At 41.5% G+C, this 14,115-nt stretch overlaps 1 protein-coding gene and 1 pseudogene across 4 annotated transcripts in view; one reads left to right on the plus strand and one right to left on the minus strand.

Moving 5' to 3' along the window:
* Positions 1 to 1,209: 1,209 nt before the first annotated feature.
* ATP6V0A1 (ATPase H+ transporting V0 subunit a1) overlaps positions 1,210 to 14,115 on the plus strand; it is a 60,968-nt gene continuing 48,062 nt past the window's right edge. For all 4 annotated transcript variants that reach the window (XM_032396405.1, XM_032396407.1, XM_032396406.1 and 1 more), the window contains exons 1-2: positions 1,210 to 1,330; positions 3,334 to 3,497. In XM_032396405.1, coding sequence (XP_032252296.1) covers positions 3,381 to 3,497 — 117 coding nt within the window. In that variant the 5' untranslated portion in view covers positions 1,210 to 1,330; positions 3,334 to 3,380. The remainder of the gene's footprint in view (positions 1,331 to 3,333; positions 3,498 to 14,115) is intronic.
* LOC116627028 lies at positions 13,799 to 13,907 on the minus strand (annotated as a pseudogene).

Here is a 14,115-nt window from a genome sequence, read left to right on the forward strand (position 1 = left end):
CCTTAGTCATGAGACCCTTCAGATGTATATCGGTGGGTCATATGCTTGGGGGATGATTGCCAACAAGTATCTTGGGGGGTAGAGATAAAGGAGGTTGCCAAAGGAATTTTTATATGTTAAGGTAGATTTACAGCATCCTGGGGGTCGGGCTAAGATTGCCTTTTGCCCTTAGCAAGGTATTAACATCGAGGCAGCTGAGTTCCTAAAGGAATGTCACTCTGTCTCAGGGACTTGTCAGTGGGCTGTAGATAGTAAGGAAATTTAATTTTTCTTTTGCCTTTTTTTCCCACATCAGTATCATTTTTTTTTTTTTTAAGATTTTATTTGAGAGAGAGAGAGCACACAAACGGGGAGGGGCAGAGGCAGAGGGAGAAGCAGGCTACCTGCTGAGCAGGGAGCCCAACATGGGGCTCTATCCCCAGGTCCTGGGCTCAAAACCCTAGCTGAAGGCTTAATCGAGTTAGCCACCCAGGTGCCCCACTTTTGCGTTTTAAAAAACTTGTTATTCTTTTAAAATTTTTGAGGAATAGAAAACCCTTACATGGTCAAATGGGCCTGCAGGAATCCACCGAACAAGATGAAACTTCACTGTCACAGCATAGGGTCTTACGGGGATTTTCCCACTAATTGGAGAAAAATTGACCCTGAACCCTTGCCAGAGGGACTTAACCGAGTACCTTTCTAAAAAGGGCTTTTCCATATTTAAGTGAACGAGCCCCCTCCCTGTTCAAGGCTCTACTACGGATCTTAGGCATTGCTCACTCTGGGGCTTAAATGTTCTCTTCTGTAAAATAAGGAAAAAGGGTGCGTGTGTAATGTAGAGGAGACTGGACTGTAAGCGCTTTTAATAAGCTCTCCAGCTTTCAGGTCATTTCATAATGTCTCCCCTTCCTTGATGTTACTTTCCTCGAGGAAAAAAAGTTGTGAATTAATTTTTTGGATATGAAAAGAAAGTAAGCAGGCAGCCCAGCCTCGAGGGTGTTAGGGAGAAGGGATTATGAAGGGCATACGGGCTGAGGTCCTCAAGCACCCGCCCAGCAGCCCGTCAGACACCCCGATCCCACTGGCCTGGAGCCGCAGCCGCGGGAACAAGATGGCGTCAGCACTCAGGGTCTTGCCCGCGCCCCCGCGACTCTGCAGTGCGGCAGCAGACCCAGGCCTCACCCCATTGGCTGACTGCAATGAGGTCATCTTGGGGGCGGAGCCGGCGGCTGCGCGGGGGCAGGGCTTTGCGGACGCACGCACGTCGAGCGCTGATGTCCCGAGCCGCTGAGGCTGCGGGCTTGGTCTGGGGTGGCTGCTTTGGTTGCGGCCCGGCCGGGGGCTGAAGGTGAGCGGGGCATGTAGGTACAGTGCGGCAGGGAGACGCCTCGGAAGGGCATGGGAAATCCTTCTAATAGCCTCCTCGCTTGTCGAAGGAATTAACAGAGATCTTAGGTCTCTGAGAGGAAATGGGGGTTCGCCCCTCTTCGGGCACCCCTCCTGTGGGCAGAGGAATCGGAGGTTCATTCCTCTTTGGAGGCCCTCAACCCTTCCCCATTTAAGGCGTAGGCGGAGGAACAGAAGGTTATTAGGTAGGCAGAAGAATTTGGGGGGCTTCTTAAAGGGGCTCCCAGTTTGATGATCCCTCCCCCCCTCCCCCTTTAATCGCCACTTCTGGAGGTAGGTGTGCCTGGGCTCAGAGAATTCCTGCTTTCTCACTGGGTAGACAGGAAATAAAGCAGGTGAATTTGAATACCTCGTAGGAGGCGAGGACTGGATGACGATAGTGAGGCTGGACGCCGGGCGCTTTATTTGTACTCATCTTGTGTAGAATTACTGTTCCTTCATATTTTGTTTTGTGACATCCTCTCCTCCCCGAATCGCTTTGGCCTGTTTAGTTTTCTGTTTGGCTCCAGTGGGATAGAGATGTTCTAGGAGACTTGTAATCATTAAAGAACAGAAGGAGGGAGGCAACTCTGGAGGCTGTCATTACTGGCAGCCCCTGAACTATGCTGATCAGGCATAATTTTACCTGCTTTAGAGGTTGTGGAATCTATTCTTGTTTGGGGGAAGATGTGGGAGGTTGGTAACAGCTGTTTTGGGTGACTCAGGTATAGACAATTTTAAAGGCAGGCTACATAATCTCTTGAGAAATCTTTGCTTATATCTGAGTGTGTTATTTTGCTGCCTCGAACATCAAATGCACAAAGGTTTTGTCATTCAGATTTCTCAAAATGTCTTCCAGCCTTGCAGAACAGTAATGCCAGTTTCACCTATCATTATGGATGCCCTCATGATACTAAAAATACTGTACGGTTTGCTGAGTTTAGATAGGGTACAGTCTGTGCCTTACAATAGCTGATTGAGAATAAATAATTGCAGTTTCAGGACCACTGATAGCGCCATTGTCTTTCATACCGGGCAAGGATAAGACAGCCCTAAAAGGAAACCTTTATTGGCTCATGCATGAGAAGCTTTGACAGATGGAAGAATGTAATTAATCTTGAAGGTGGGGATAAGAAATTGAAAGCTATGGAGGTGGCAAGCTTATTCTCTGTGGTTTGATAAAACTGCTTTGTCATTATCAATGTATTCCTGTCATGCTGGACTTGAAATTGAGCTTAATTTGCAAGCTGGCTCTTTTTTTTTTTTTTTTTAAGTAGGCTCCACACCCAACATGGGGCTTGAACTCATGACCCTGAGATCAAGAGTCACATGCTGTACTGACTGAACCAGCCAGGTGTCCCCCCCCCCCCCCCCCCCCCCCGTTTTTTTGAGATAATGCTGATGCGTTTAGATTCCTTAGGGAGAAAGTGGTGTTTCCTGAGCAGTTGGAAGGTTAAACCCTTTAAGGTATCCATAGCTGTAGCGTAGTGCTGGGACTCCAACAGTTAGAAATGGGCAGTAGCGGGTAGAAAACTAGTCTCCACGGAGACATCCTTTATGAGAGGGTAATCTAGGTCTCTTCCGTGTGTTTCCTGACACAAGCCAAAAAAAGGTCAAGCAGTGTGAATGTCACTGCCTCATAATACCCTGTCCAGGGATTTAAAGAGCTGTTTGCGAATCCCAGTTCTGTTTTTAACTGGATACATTCATATGTATTGAGATGCCCCAAAATATTGTCATTTGATCCTGATGTTGACTGTGAAGGAAGTGGCTTTTCATCAGGTGCTCTGTGGGAGAGGATTTAGTAACAGCCTTTTGCAATTTCTCCTTTCTGTCCTTCTAAACAGAATGTTAAAGATCTGTCTGCATGGGATGGAAGATATGAAATGCAAAACAAAAGAGCCTTACTGTTGTGGTGTTTGCTCTTAGCTCTTTTGGTAATGCAGTTTTCTCTTTTTGCTTTAGGTTGAAGAGAAATCCAGGTACTCTGTTGAGTGGTACTTTCTGCCACCATGGGGGAGCTTTTCCGGAGTGAGGAGATGACGCTGGCCCAGCTTTTTCTACAGTCAGAAGCTGCTTATTGTTGCGTCAGTGAATTAGGAGAACTGGGAAAGGTTCAGTTTCGTGATGTAAGTAGTTGTGGGGCTGCTTCTTGAATACCGCTGAACTCTGTTTTTCTTGTCAGGGCCAATTGCCTTATAATGAATGTTTTGCTTTTTATTTGCAAAAATAACATTATAGCACTGGCTTACTGTTGGTAGAGTGTACATTTCGAGTTGTCTCTAGAGGTGAGAATGTTTTGTGCCAATCTTTCCATGATTTTACTAGCTCCCTCTTTGAGAATAATCCTAAGTAGTCTCAAGGTAATTGCTTGAGATACAGGTAGAGAACACCAAGCTAACCTTTTCAAGGCTTACACTTTGCTTTTGGCCTCTTTAACACCCGTAGCAGGTTATTAAAAAAAATGTCATAGCTCTTCCATACAATAGGATGTGTTTATTGCAAAATCTGATGCATCCCATTACAGATGTGTAAGTAAGCATATACTAAATACCCATTATTTTGAAGCATTATGCTGAGCACTTGGAGAAAATATCAAAAGAAAATCAACAGTATAAGAGTATAAAAAAGTATGCCCTCTTGGGCTTACAGTCTGTTCAGGAAGGCACAATATACACTGCTGAAAGGAGGAAGGAGTTAACAATTCCCTAATTACACAATCTCAAAATCCCATGTACTCCCACTAATAACATTCATTGTAGCTGTGATTTTACATTCATCATTGTTAGTAATTGATTAGTCTTTCTCTTCTACTGTGATCTTAGGACCATGAAGACAGAGACTATCATTGTATCCTTAGTGTCCACATACAAGATACTCAATCAGCTTTTGTTGGAATGAATGGATGAAAGAGGAGTGGTCAGAAAGGGTTGGGATTAATCAATATTGGCTTCCTGAAATTGGCACGCTGAAATTATATGAATATAATCCGGTGACCTAGTACATTCCTTACTCTCTTTGAACTGTTTTATACCTTCTTTCTTCGAATGTTCTCTTGTCTGACTCTGATTCCTTCTCTGACCTTTCTGAGGACTCACTGCCATCTTCCTCTAGCCTCTCTTTTATCTTCTCCACCGTGGCCTTCTGTGTCTGTTCCCCAAGCTCTCTCCTCTGCTCTCTCTGGATAAGCTTCTCCATACCCTCATCTTCCTTTATCACCTTTTTTGATGATCTCATCTATTCTCAAATCTTCCATCTTTATTCAGTGAGTTCCAAATCTGTATCTCTGGCCCTGACAGCTCCCAAACACCATCTTTAAATTTACAACTCTGTAAGAATTTTATCATTTCTGCTTCTCCTGGTAGCATGTCTAAATCCCACCACCTTACCTTTTCCCAAACTATTTTTTTTTTAAAGATTTTATTTATTTATTTGACAGAGAGAGATATAGTGAGAGAGGGAACACAGCAAGGGGAGTGGGAGAGGGAGAAGCAGGCTTCCCGCAGACCAGGGAGCCCAATGCAGGGCTTGATCCCAGGACCCTGGGATCATGACCTGAGCCGAAGGCAGATGCTTAAGGACTGAGTCACCCAGGCGCTCCCCCAAACTATTTCTTCATCCCGACTTCCTAAATTTGAGCTAATGCATCGATATTCTTCCAGTTTTCTAGAGTTAAGACCTAAATCAAACCTAAGTCACCCTTAATTTGCAGTCCTTCATTTGGTCCTATGGTGTCTTACCCCTCCTAACACCCAGTATCTATTCAGCATTCTTAATCTTTACTTATGATGTATTGCAATCATACAAAAAAATATAGGAAATAATATAATGAATACATGTGTTTCTGCTAACATTCCACATATAATTGAAGGCTCCTGTGTATCCTTCCTCCATGCTATTTCTCTTCCCACCTCCACAGGGGTAACCTCTGCAATGATTTTTGCCTTTTTTTTTTTTAAAGTAAGCTCTGTGCCTAATATGGGGCTTGAACTCATGACCCCAAGACCAAGAGTAGCATGCTCTACGCCCAGTTTTTGCTTTTGTCATTCCCATGTGTTTTTATTTTTTACTTTTTCTGTGTGTGTATATATATATCACTAAATAATCACACATACTAGTATGATTTTACATGTTTTAAAACTAGATGCATGGTATAGTGTATATATCCTTCAGCATTTTGCTTTTTATTTTATTTATTTATTTATTTATTTATTTTTTAAAGATTTTATTTATTTATTTGACAGAGACAGAGATAGCGAGAGCAGAAACACAAGCAGCAGGAGTGGGAGAGGGAGAAGCAGGCTTCCCCCCGAGGAGGGAGCCCGATGTGGGACTCGATCCCAGGACCCTGGGATCATGACCTGAGCGGAAGGCAGACGCTTAACGACTGAGCCACCCAGGCGCCCTATTTTTTTTTTTTTAAGATTTTTATTTATTTGAGAGAGAGAGACAGAGAGAGTATAAACAGGGGGAGAGGCAGATAGAGAGGGAGAAGAAGACTCCCCGCTGAGCTGGGAGCCTGACATGGGGCTTGATCCCAGGACCTGGAGATCATGACCTGAGCTGAAGGCAGACTCTTAACCATCTGAGCCACCCAGGCATTGCGCTTTTTAAATCTGTGAGATTTGGCCATTTGATATAGGTAATGCTAGTTCATTTCTTTATTTTTTATTTTTATTATTTTTTAAAGATTTTATTTATTTAGGGGTGCCTGGGTGGCTCAGTCATTAAGCATCTGCCTTTTGCTCAGGTCATGATCCCAGGGTCCTGGGATCGAGCCCCGCATCGGGCTCCCTGCTCCGCGGGAAGCCTGCTTCTCTGTCTCCCACTCCCCCTGCTTGTGTTCCTTCTCTCTCTGTGTCTCTGTCAAATAAATAAATAAAATCTTAAAAAAAAAAAGATTTTATTTATTTATTCATGAGAGACAGAGAGAGAGGCAGAGGAAGAGGGAGAAGCAGGCTTCCCGCAGAGTAGGGAGCCTGATGTGGGACTCGATACCCAGACCCCAGGATCACGACCTGAATGGAAGGCAGGCAGACAAAGGCAGGCAGACGCTTAACCAATTAACTTACTGAGCCATCCAGGCGCCCTAGTTCATTTCTTTAAATGGCTATGTAGTTATTTTATACACAGTCTTATCATTTTTTCCTTCTGATGGACAGTTCTTTGCTATTACAGTGTTGCAGGGAAGATTCTTGTATATGTCTCCTGGTATACATGTGTGATAGTTTCTCCAGGGCAGTGGTTCTCAAACATTTGGTCTAAGGGCCTCTTTACACTCTGAAAACATGACTGAGGACCCCAAAGAGCTTTTATGTGATTTATAGCTATCAATATTTATTGTATGAGATATGCTTAAAATACTTATTTTTTTTAAAAATCACAATAATAAACCCGCTGTGTTATAAATAACATTTTTATGAACAATAACTACACTTTCCAAAATAGAAAAAAAAAATAGAAGAGTGGCATTGCTTTTACATTTTTGAAAATCTCTTTAATGTCTGAATTAATAGAAGAGAGCTGGATTCTCGTATCTGCTTCTGCAGTTATCTGGCTGTGACGTATACCATGAGCCTCTGGAAAACTTCACTGAACACTCATGAGAGAGTGAGGATGAAAAAGGCAAATGATGTTCTAGTGTTGCTATGTAAAGTCTCGATCTCACGGACTTGCTGCTGCTTCAGGGATTATAACTAAGAAGGGCATTGCTGAGTATGGTGCGCCTCTTTAACTGTTAGGTGTTGTCAAAGTGTACTTGACAGTGTAGAACCTGTTCAAACTTCTGTTGCTGGTTGAGAGTTCCTGTCGCTTTATTTATGTCAATACCTCTGTGCTCAAGCTTAAAGGAATTTGCCGACATGATGGGTGTGAAGTGCTGTATTTTTTGTTTTAATTTGCATTTTCTTGATTAGTACACTGGGTATCTTTTTATCTGTTTATTGGGCATCATGGGTTTCATTTTCCATGAATGTATTGTCCCTGTCATCTGCTTGTTTTTCTGTTGGGTTGCTTGTCTTTCTTATTGACTTGTAGAATATGTAGAAGTTCTTCATGTATTCTGGAAGCTAATCTTTTTCTGATCCTTTACTGATAACTTGGCTTGTCTTTTCCCTTTGTTCATGGTTTTTGTTGTCACAAAATTCATTGTTTTGCTCATCAGTATTTTTTGCCGTAAATATTTATTTTGAAATATTTCAAGGCTGAATACTCTGCTGTAGATTCACCAGTTGTTAACATTTTGCTACCTTTGATATAATCTTTTTTACTGCACCATTGGAGAGTAGGCTGTTTCTGCCTTTCAAATCCTTATTCTTTTTTTTTCCTACTTTGCCATATACATTAGGACTTTTACTAATGTGTTGAAGAAGAGTAACGGCAAACTAATACTGGTTAGGATTGTGGTCAGCTGTATGTAACTGAAAACCCAAGTGATAGGGGTGTATTTTCTCATGTAACAGGAAGCCCAACTTCACACTATCATCAGTGCCCTAAGATCATTTTATATCTTTCTTTTTTTTTTTTTAAAGCAGGGTGGGAAATGCGAACCACCCATTTTTTTTTTTTAAAGATTCTCTTTATTTGAGAGACAGAGAGCGAGCGAGAGAGAGCACAGAGGGAGAGGGAGAAGCAGACTCCCCGCTGAGCAGGGAGCCCGATGTGAGACTCGATCCCAGGACCCTGAGATCATGACCTGAGCCAAAGGCAGATGCTTAACCGACTGAGCCCCCCAGGCGCCCTCTGTATCTCTTTTTCGCCATCTTTAAGTATTTGGATTTTGTCCTTGTAGATGACCACCACAGCTCCAGGTATTACATCCATATTCGGGGCAAGAAGAAGTAAGTGAAGGGAAGAAGTACTTATATCAGGAGAAAAAAAACCCCTCAGAAATCCTCAGGAGACTTTCCTAATTTCTGTTGGCCAGAATTGTGGCATAGTCTAGCTGCAAGTGGGTCTGGGGAAAGTGGTTTTTCAACTGAGCAGTAACTGCCTTGAACAAAATTGGGATTTTTGTTAATAAGGAAGTAGGGCTATGTATCTGTCACATGACATTCTTTTTTTTTTTTTTAAAGATTTTATTTATTTATTTGACAGAGAGATAGAGAGCATAAGTCATCAGAGAGGCAGGCAGAGGGAGAGGGAGAAGCAGGCTCTCCGCTGAGCAGGGAGCCCAACGTGGGGCTTGATCCCAAAGCTCTGGGATCATGACCTGAGCCAAAGGCAGCCACTTAACTGATTGGGCCACCCAGGTGCCCCTATCACATGGCATTCTTATCTATGCTCCTGACTTTAAGGGGAATCTTTTTAGTATTTCATAAATTAATTTTTATTAATTTTTTTTTAAGATTTTATTTATTTAATTGACAGAGAGAGACACAGCGAGAGAGGGAACACAAGTGGGGGGAGTGGGAGAGGGAAAAGCAGGCTTCCTGCTGAGCAGGGAGCCCGATGTGGGGCTCGATCCCAGGACCCCGGGATCATGACCTGAGCTGAAGGCAGACACTTAACGACTGAGCCACCCAGGCGCCCCAATTTTTATTAATTTTTTTAAGTAATCTCTAAACCCAACGTGGGGCTTGAACTCAATGACCCCGAGATCAAGAGTTGCATGCTCTTGCGACTGAACCAGCCAGGCACCCCAGTATTTGACAATTTAAGTAAGATGTTTACTCTTAAGTTTTTGGAAAATTCTATTAAATTATTCAGATTCCTTTCAATTTCTGATTCTATAGCCACAAATGATTGTGGAATTTTATGGGATGCCTTTTCTTCATTTATTGAGATTATCATGTTTTTTCCTTTAATCTGTTAATTTGGTAAATTACATATCCAGATTTCTTTCCTACAGTCCCTTTTAAACAGCATTACTGAGATATAATTCACGTACCATATAATTTGTCCATTCGAAGTGTATAACTCAATGATTTTTAGTATATACACAAGAGTTATACAACCATTACCACAGTCAGTTTTAGAATTTTTATTACCCTGAGAAGAAACCCTGAATCCATTAACAGTCGGCCCATTTCCTCTCAATCCCCTCCTCCCCCTTCCACCCCCTGACAGCCACTAATCTACTTTCTATTTCGGTGGGTTTGCTTATTCTGAACATTTCATGTCAATGGAATCATATAATATGCAATCTTTTGTGACTGGCTTCTTTCATCTGGCATGTTTTCAAGGTTGCAGCTTGTATCTGTACTTTCTTTTTTGTATCTATTTTTCCTGTGAAAATGTGCACATATTAAAATGAATTTTAGGGGCGCCTGAGTGGCTCAGTCGGTTAAGCGGCTGCCTTCGGCTTGGGTCATGATCCCAGGGTCCTGGGATCGAATCCCATGTCGGGCTCCCTGCTCAGCGAGGAACCTGCTTCTCCCTCTCCCTCTGTCTCCCTGGTTGTGCTCTCACTCTGTCTCTGTCAAATGAACAAATAAAATAAAATAAAAACAAATAAATAAACAAACAAATAAAATGAATTTTAGTTTCGGATATAAGAGAGAACTATAGAGTTGTTATCTATCTTCTCTGCAAAAGATACCGCTCTGGGTTTTAGAGAGACAATTGAATAAGACATTTTTCTCACTCAGCGTGTTAAAATCTTCTGTGACTCATCTGTCCCCTCATCCACTCTTCTCTTTGAAATACTTCTTCTCTACTGTTCAATCCCTTACTGTCTAACACTTAAAATCACAAGGATAGTTTGCATTTTTTTGACTGATGCATGTTGAGCATTTTACATTATTATTGTAGGCATTCCTCACAGCACCCCTGAGAAGTAGAACCTACTTTTGAAGAGTGGAACTTACCATTCTCATTTTCCCCACTAGGAACCTATGACATAGATGTAAATAGCTACCCAGGACACACAGATCTGTACCCCTGGACTGTCTGACTCTACTGCCCATGTTCTTTTTAATTGAGATAGGCCAAAAAAGTTACCATTTCACAGTGTACAATTCATTGGTTTTTAGTGTATTCACAGGGTTGTGCAACCATCACCACTGTCTAATTCCAGAACATTTCATTACCCTCAAAAGAAGCCCTGTACCCATTAGCAGTCACTCCTCATGCCCTGGCCAACTACTTAATCTATCTCTGTCTCTATGGATTTCCCTATTCTGGACATTAAACATAATTGGAATCATATGATATGTTGCCTTTTGTGTCTTGATTCTTTCACTTAGCATATTGTTTTCAGGGTTCACCAATGTTGTAGCTTGTATTAGGACCTCATTCCTTTTTATGGCTGAATGATGATATTCCATCATATGTATAATACTGCTGTTTGTTTATTCATTTATCAGTTGATGAACATATTTGGGTAGTTTCCACTTTTTGACTCTTGTCAGTAATGCTTGCTGTAAGCATTTGTGTACAAATATTTGAGTTCTTATTTCTTTTGGGTATATACCTAAGGGTAGAATTACTGGGTCATATGGTAATTCTGTGTTTAATTTTTTGAGGAACCTCCAGACTGCTTTTCACAGCAACCACACCCCTTTACATTCCCACCAGAATGTACAGGGGTTCCCATCCTCACCAACACTTATTATTTTCCATTTAAAAAATTTTATTATAGGGGCGCCTGGGTGGCTCAGTCAGTTAAGCATCTGCCTTTGGCTCAGGTCATGATCTCAGGGTCCTGGGATTGAGCCCTTGTCGGGCTCCCTGCTGAGTGGGGAGTCTGCTTCTCCTCTTCCTTTCCCTCTGCTCCCCCCGCCACTCGTACTCGCTCACTCTCTCTGAAATAAATAAATAAAATCTGGAAAAAAAATTAAAAATTTTATTATAGCCATCCTAATGACTACGAAGTTGTATCTCATAGTAGTTTTGCATTTCCCTCATGGCCAATTATGTGGAGCATCTTTTCATATGCTTATTGGCCATTTGTATAGTTGTTGTTTTTTTTTAATGTAAAATCATCCTTGCAAACCTGAGTAAACGCAACTTGGTCATGAGGTGTATTTTAAAAAAATTTGGAGGGTCAGTTTCCTAATGTTGTATTAGGATTTTTTTCACTTATACGGTAGTCCCCCTCCTTATCCATGGAGGATATGTTCCAAGACCCACCTTGGGTGCCTGAAACCACAGATAGTACTAAACCCTATATATGTATTGTTTTTTTGCTATACATATATACGTATGATAAAGTTTAGTTTATAAATTAGGCACAGTAAGAGATTGACACAACAGTAATAAAATAGAACAATTACAGCAGTATACTGTGATGAAAGTTATGTGAATGTGGTCACTCTCTCTCAAAATATCTTATTGTACTGTACTCACCCTTTTTGTGAGGATGTGAGAGGATAAAATGCCTATGTGAGGAGACTCAGTGAGGTGAATGGTGTAGGCATGGTGACGCAGCGTGGAGCTACTATTGACTTTCTGACTGTGTGTCAGAAGGAGGATCACTTGCTTCCAGACTACATTTGACTACAGGTAACTAAAACTGCGAATAAGGGGCGACTACTGTACCAATAAGTGACATTCGCTTGTATTGTCCTTTCTCAAACTGTTCTTATCTGGTATCAAGTTTTTACTGGCCAGTCTTACTTATTAGTTGAGGAGTGTTCCTTCATTTTTCCTCTTTGGAATAATTTTACAAAGATTTGGGCTTATCTAGTCTTTGAAAGATTAGTAGAAACTATCTTTAAACCTTCCAGGCCTGATGTTCTTTTTTCTTTATTATTTTTTTCTTTTTCAAGTAAGCTCTACACCCAACGTGGGGCTTGAACTCACAACCCTGAGATCAAGAGTTGCACATTCCAACGACTGAGCCAGCTAGGCGCCTCTAGGCCTGATATTTTTATTTTTATTTTTTTCTTTCTTTTTTTTTTTAATTAACATATAATGTATTATTGCTTTCAGAGGTACAGGTCTGTGATTCATCAGTCTTATATAATACCTAGTGCTTATTAAATCACATGCCCTCTGTAATGTCCATCACCCAGTTATCCCATCCTTCCACCCATCTCCCCTCCAGCAACCCTCAGTTTGTTTCCTATGATTAAGAGTCTCTTGTGGTTTGTCTCCCTCTCTGGTTTCATCTTGTTTTATTTTTTCCTCTCTTCTCCTATGACCCTCTGTTTTGTTTCTTAAATTACACATATCAGTGAGATCATATGATAATTGTCTTTCTCTAATTGACTTATTTCGCTTAGCATAATACCCTCTAGTTCCGTTGCAAATGGCAAGATTTCATTTTTGATAGCTGTGTAATATTCCTGTGTGTGTGTGTGTGTGTGTGTGTGTGTGTGTACACATATACCACATCTTTATCCATTCATCTGTTGATGGACATCTGGGCTCTTTCCACAGTTTGGCTATTGTGGACATTGCTGCTAAAAACATCGGGGTGCAGGTACCCCTGCAGATCACTACATTTGTATCTATGGGGTAAATACCCAGTAGTGCAATTGCTGGGTCGTAGGGTAGCTCTATTTTCAACTTTTTGAGGAACCTCCATACTGTTTTCCAGAGTGGCCACACCAGCTTGCATTCCCACCAACAGTGTAGGAGGGTTCCCCTTTCTCCACATCCTTGCCAACATCTGTCATTTCCTGACTTGTTAATTTTAGCCATTCTGACTGGTGTGAGGTGGTATTTCATTGAGGTTTTGATTTGTATTTCCCTGATGCTAAGTGATGTTGAGCATTTTTTCATGTGTCTATTGGCCATTTGGATGTCTTCTTTGGAGAAATGTCTGTGCCCATTTCTTGATTGGATTTTTTGTTCCTTGGGTGTTGTTTGATGAGTTCTTTATAGATTTTCGATACTAGCCCTTTATCTGATACCTCATTTGCAAATATCTTCTCCCATTCTGTCAGTTGTCTTTTGTTTTTTTTGACTGTTTCCTTTGCTGTGCAAAAGCTTTTTATCTTGACGAAGTCCCAATAGTTGATTGTTGCCTTTGTTTCCCTTGCCTTTGCAGACATGTCTAGCAAGAAGTTGCTACAGCCGAGGTCACAGAGGGTGCTGCCTGTGTTCTCTTCTAGGATTTTGATGGATTTAGGCCTGATATTTTTAAAAAATATTTTATTTATTTATTTGACAGAGTGAGACACAGTGAGAGAGGGAACACAAGCAAGGGGAGTGGGAGAGGGAGAAGCAGGCTTCCCGCGGAGCAGGGAGCCCGATGCGGGGCTTGATCCCAGGACCCTGGGATCATGACCTGAGCCGAAGGCAGACGCTTAACAACTGAGCCACCCAGGTGCCCCAGGCCTGATATTTTTAGATGGATATATTTTAGCCTTTGAAATTTCTTTACTGATTATAGGCTTATTTTGTTTTTTTCTTTCTTGTCAGTTTTGATAAGTTATATTTTTCTAGAAAATCGTTGTAATCCAAAGTTTCTGAGAAGTTATTGGCATAATGCTCATTTTAGTATTTTTAAAAATCTCCATCTATAGTTGCCTATTTATTTTTTTGTTATATGGAGCACTTTGTGAATTTGTGCATCATCCGTGTGCAGGGGCCATGCTAATCTTCTCTGTATCGTTCCATTTTTTTCTTTTTGCATATGTGCTGCCAAAGCAAGCACTGTAGTTGCCTTTTTAAATTCTTATATTTACTTATGCCTTCCCTCAGTCTTATAAAGGTTTGTCTATTTTGTCTTTTTATTTATTTATTTTAAGATTTTATTTATTTATTTGACAGGGAGAGAGATATTGAGAGAGAGCACAAGCAGAGGGAGGGGCACAGGGAGAGGGAGAAGCACACTCCCTGATGAGCAGGGAGTCCGAC

Source organism: Phoca vitulina, unplaced genomic scaffold (genome assembly GCF_004348235.1).
Source record: "Phoca vitulina isolate PV1807 unplaced genomic scaffold, GSC_HSeal_1.0 scaffold92, whole genome shotgun sequence".
NCBI lineage: Eukaryota > Metazoa > Chordata > Mammalia > Carnivora > Phocidae > Phoca > Phoca vitulina.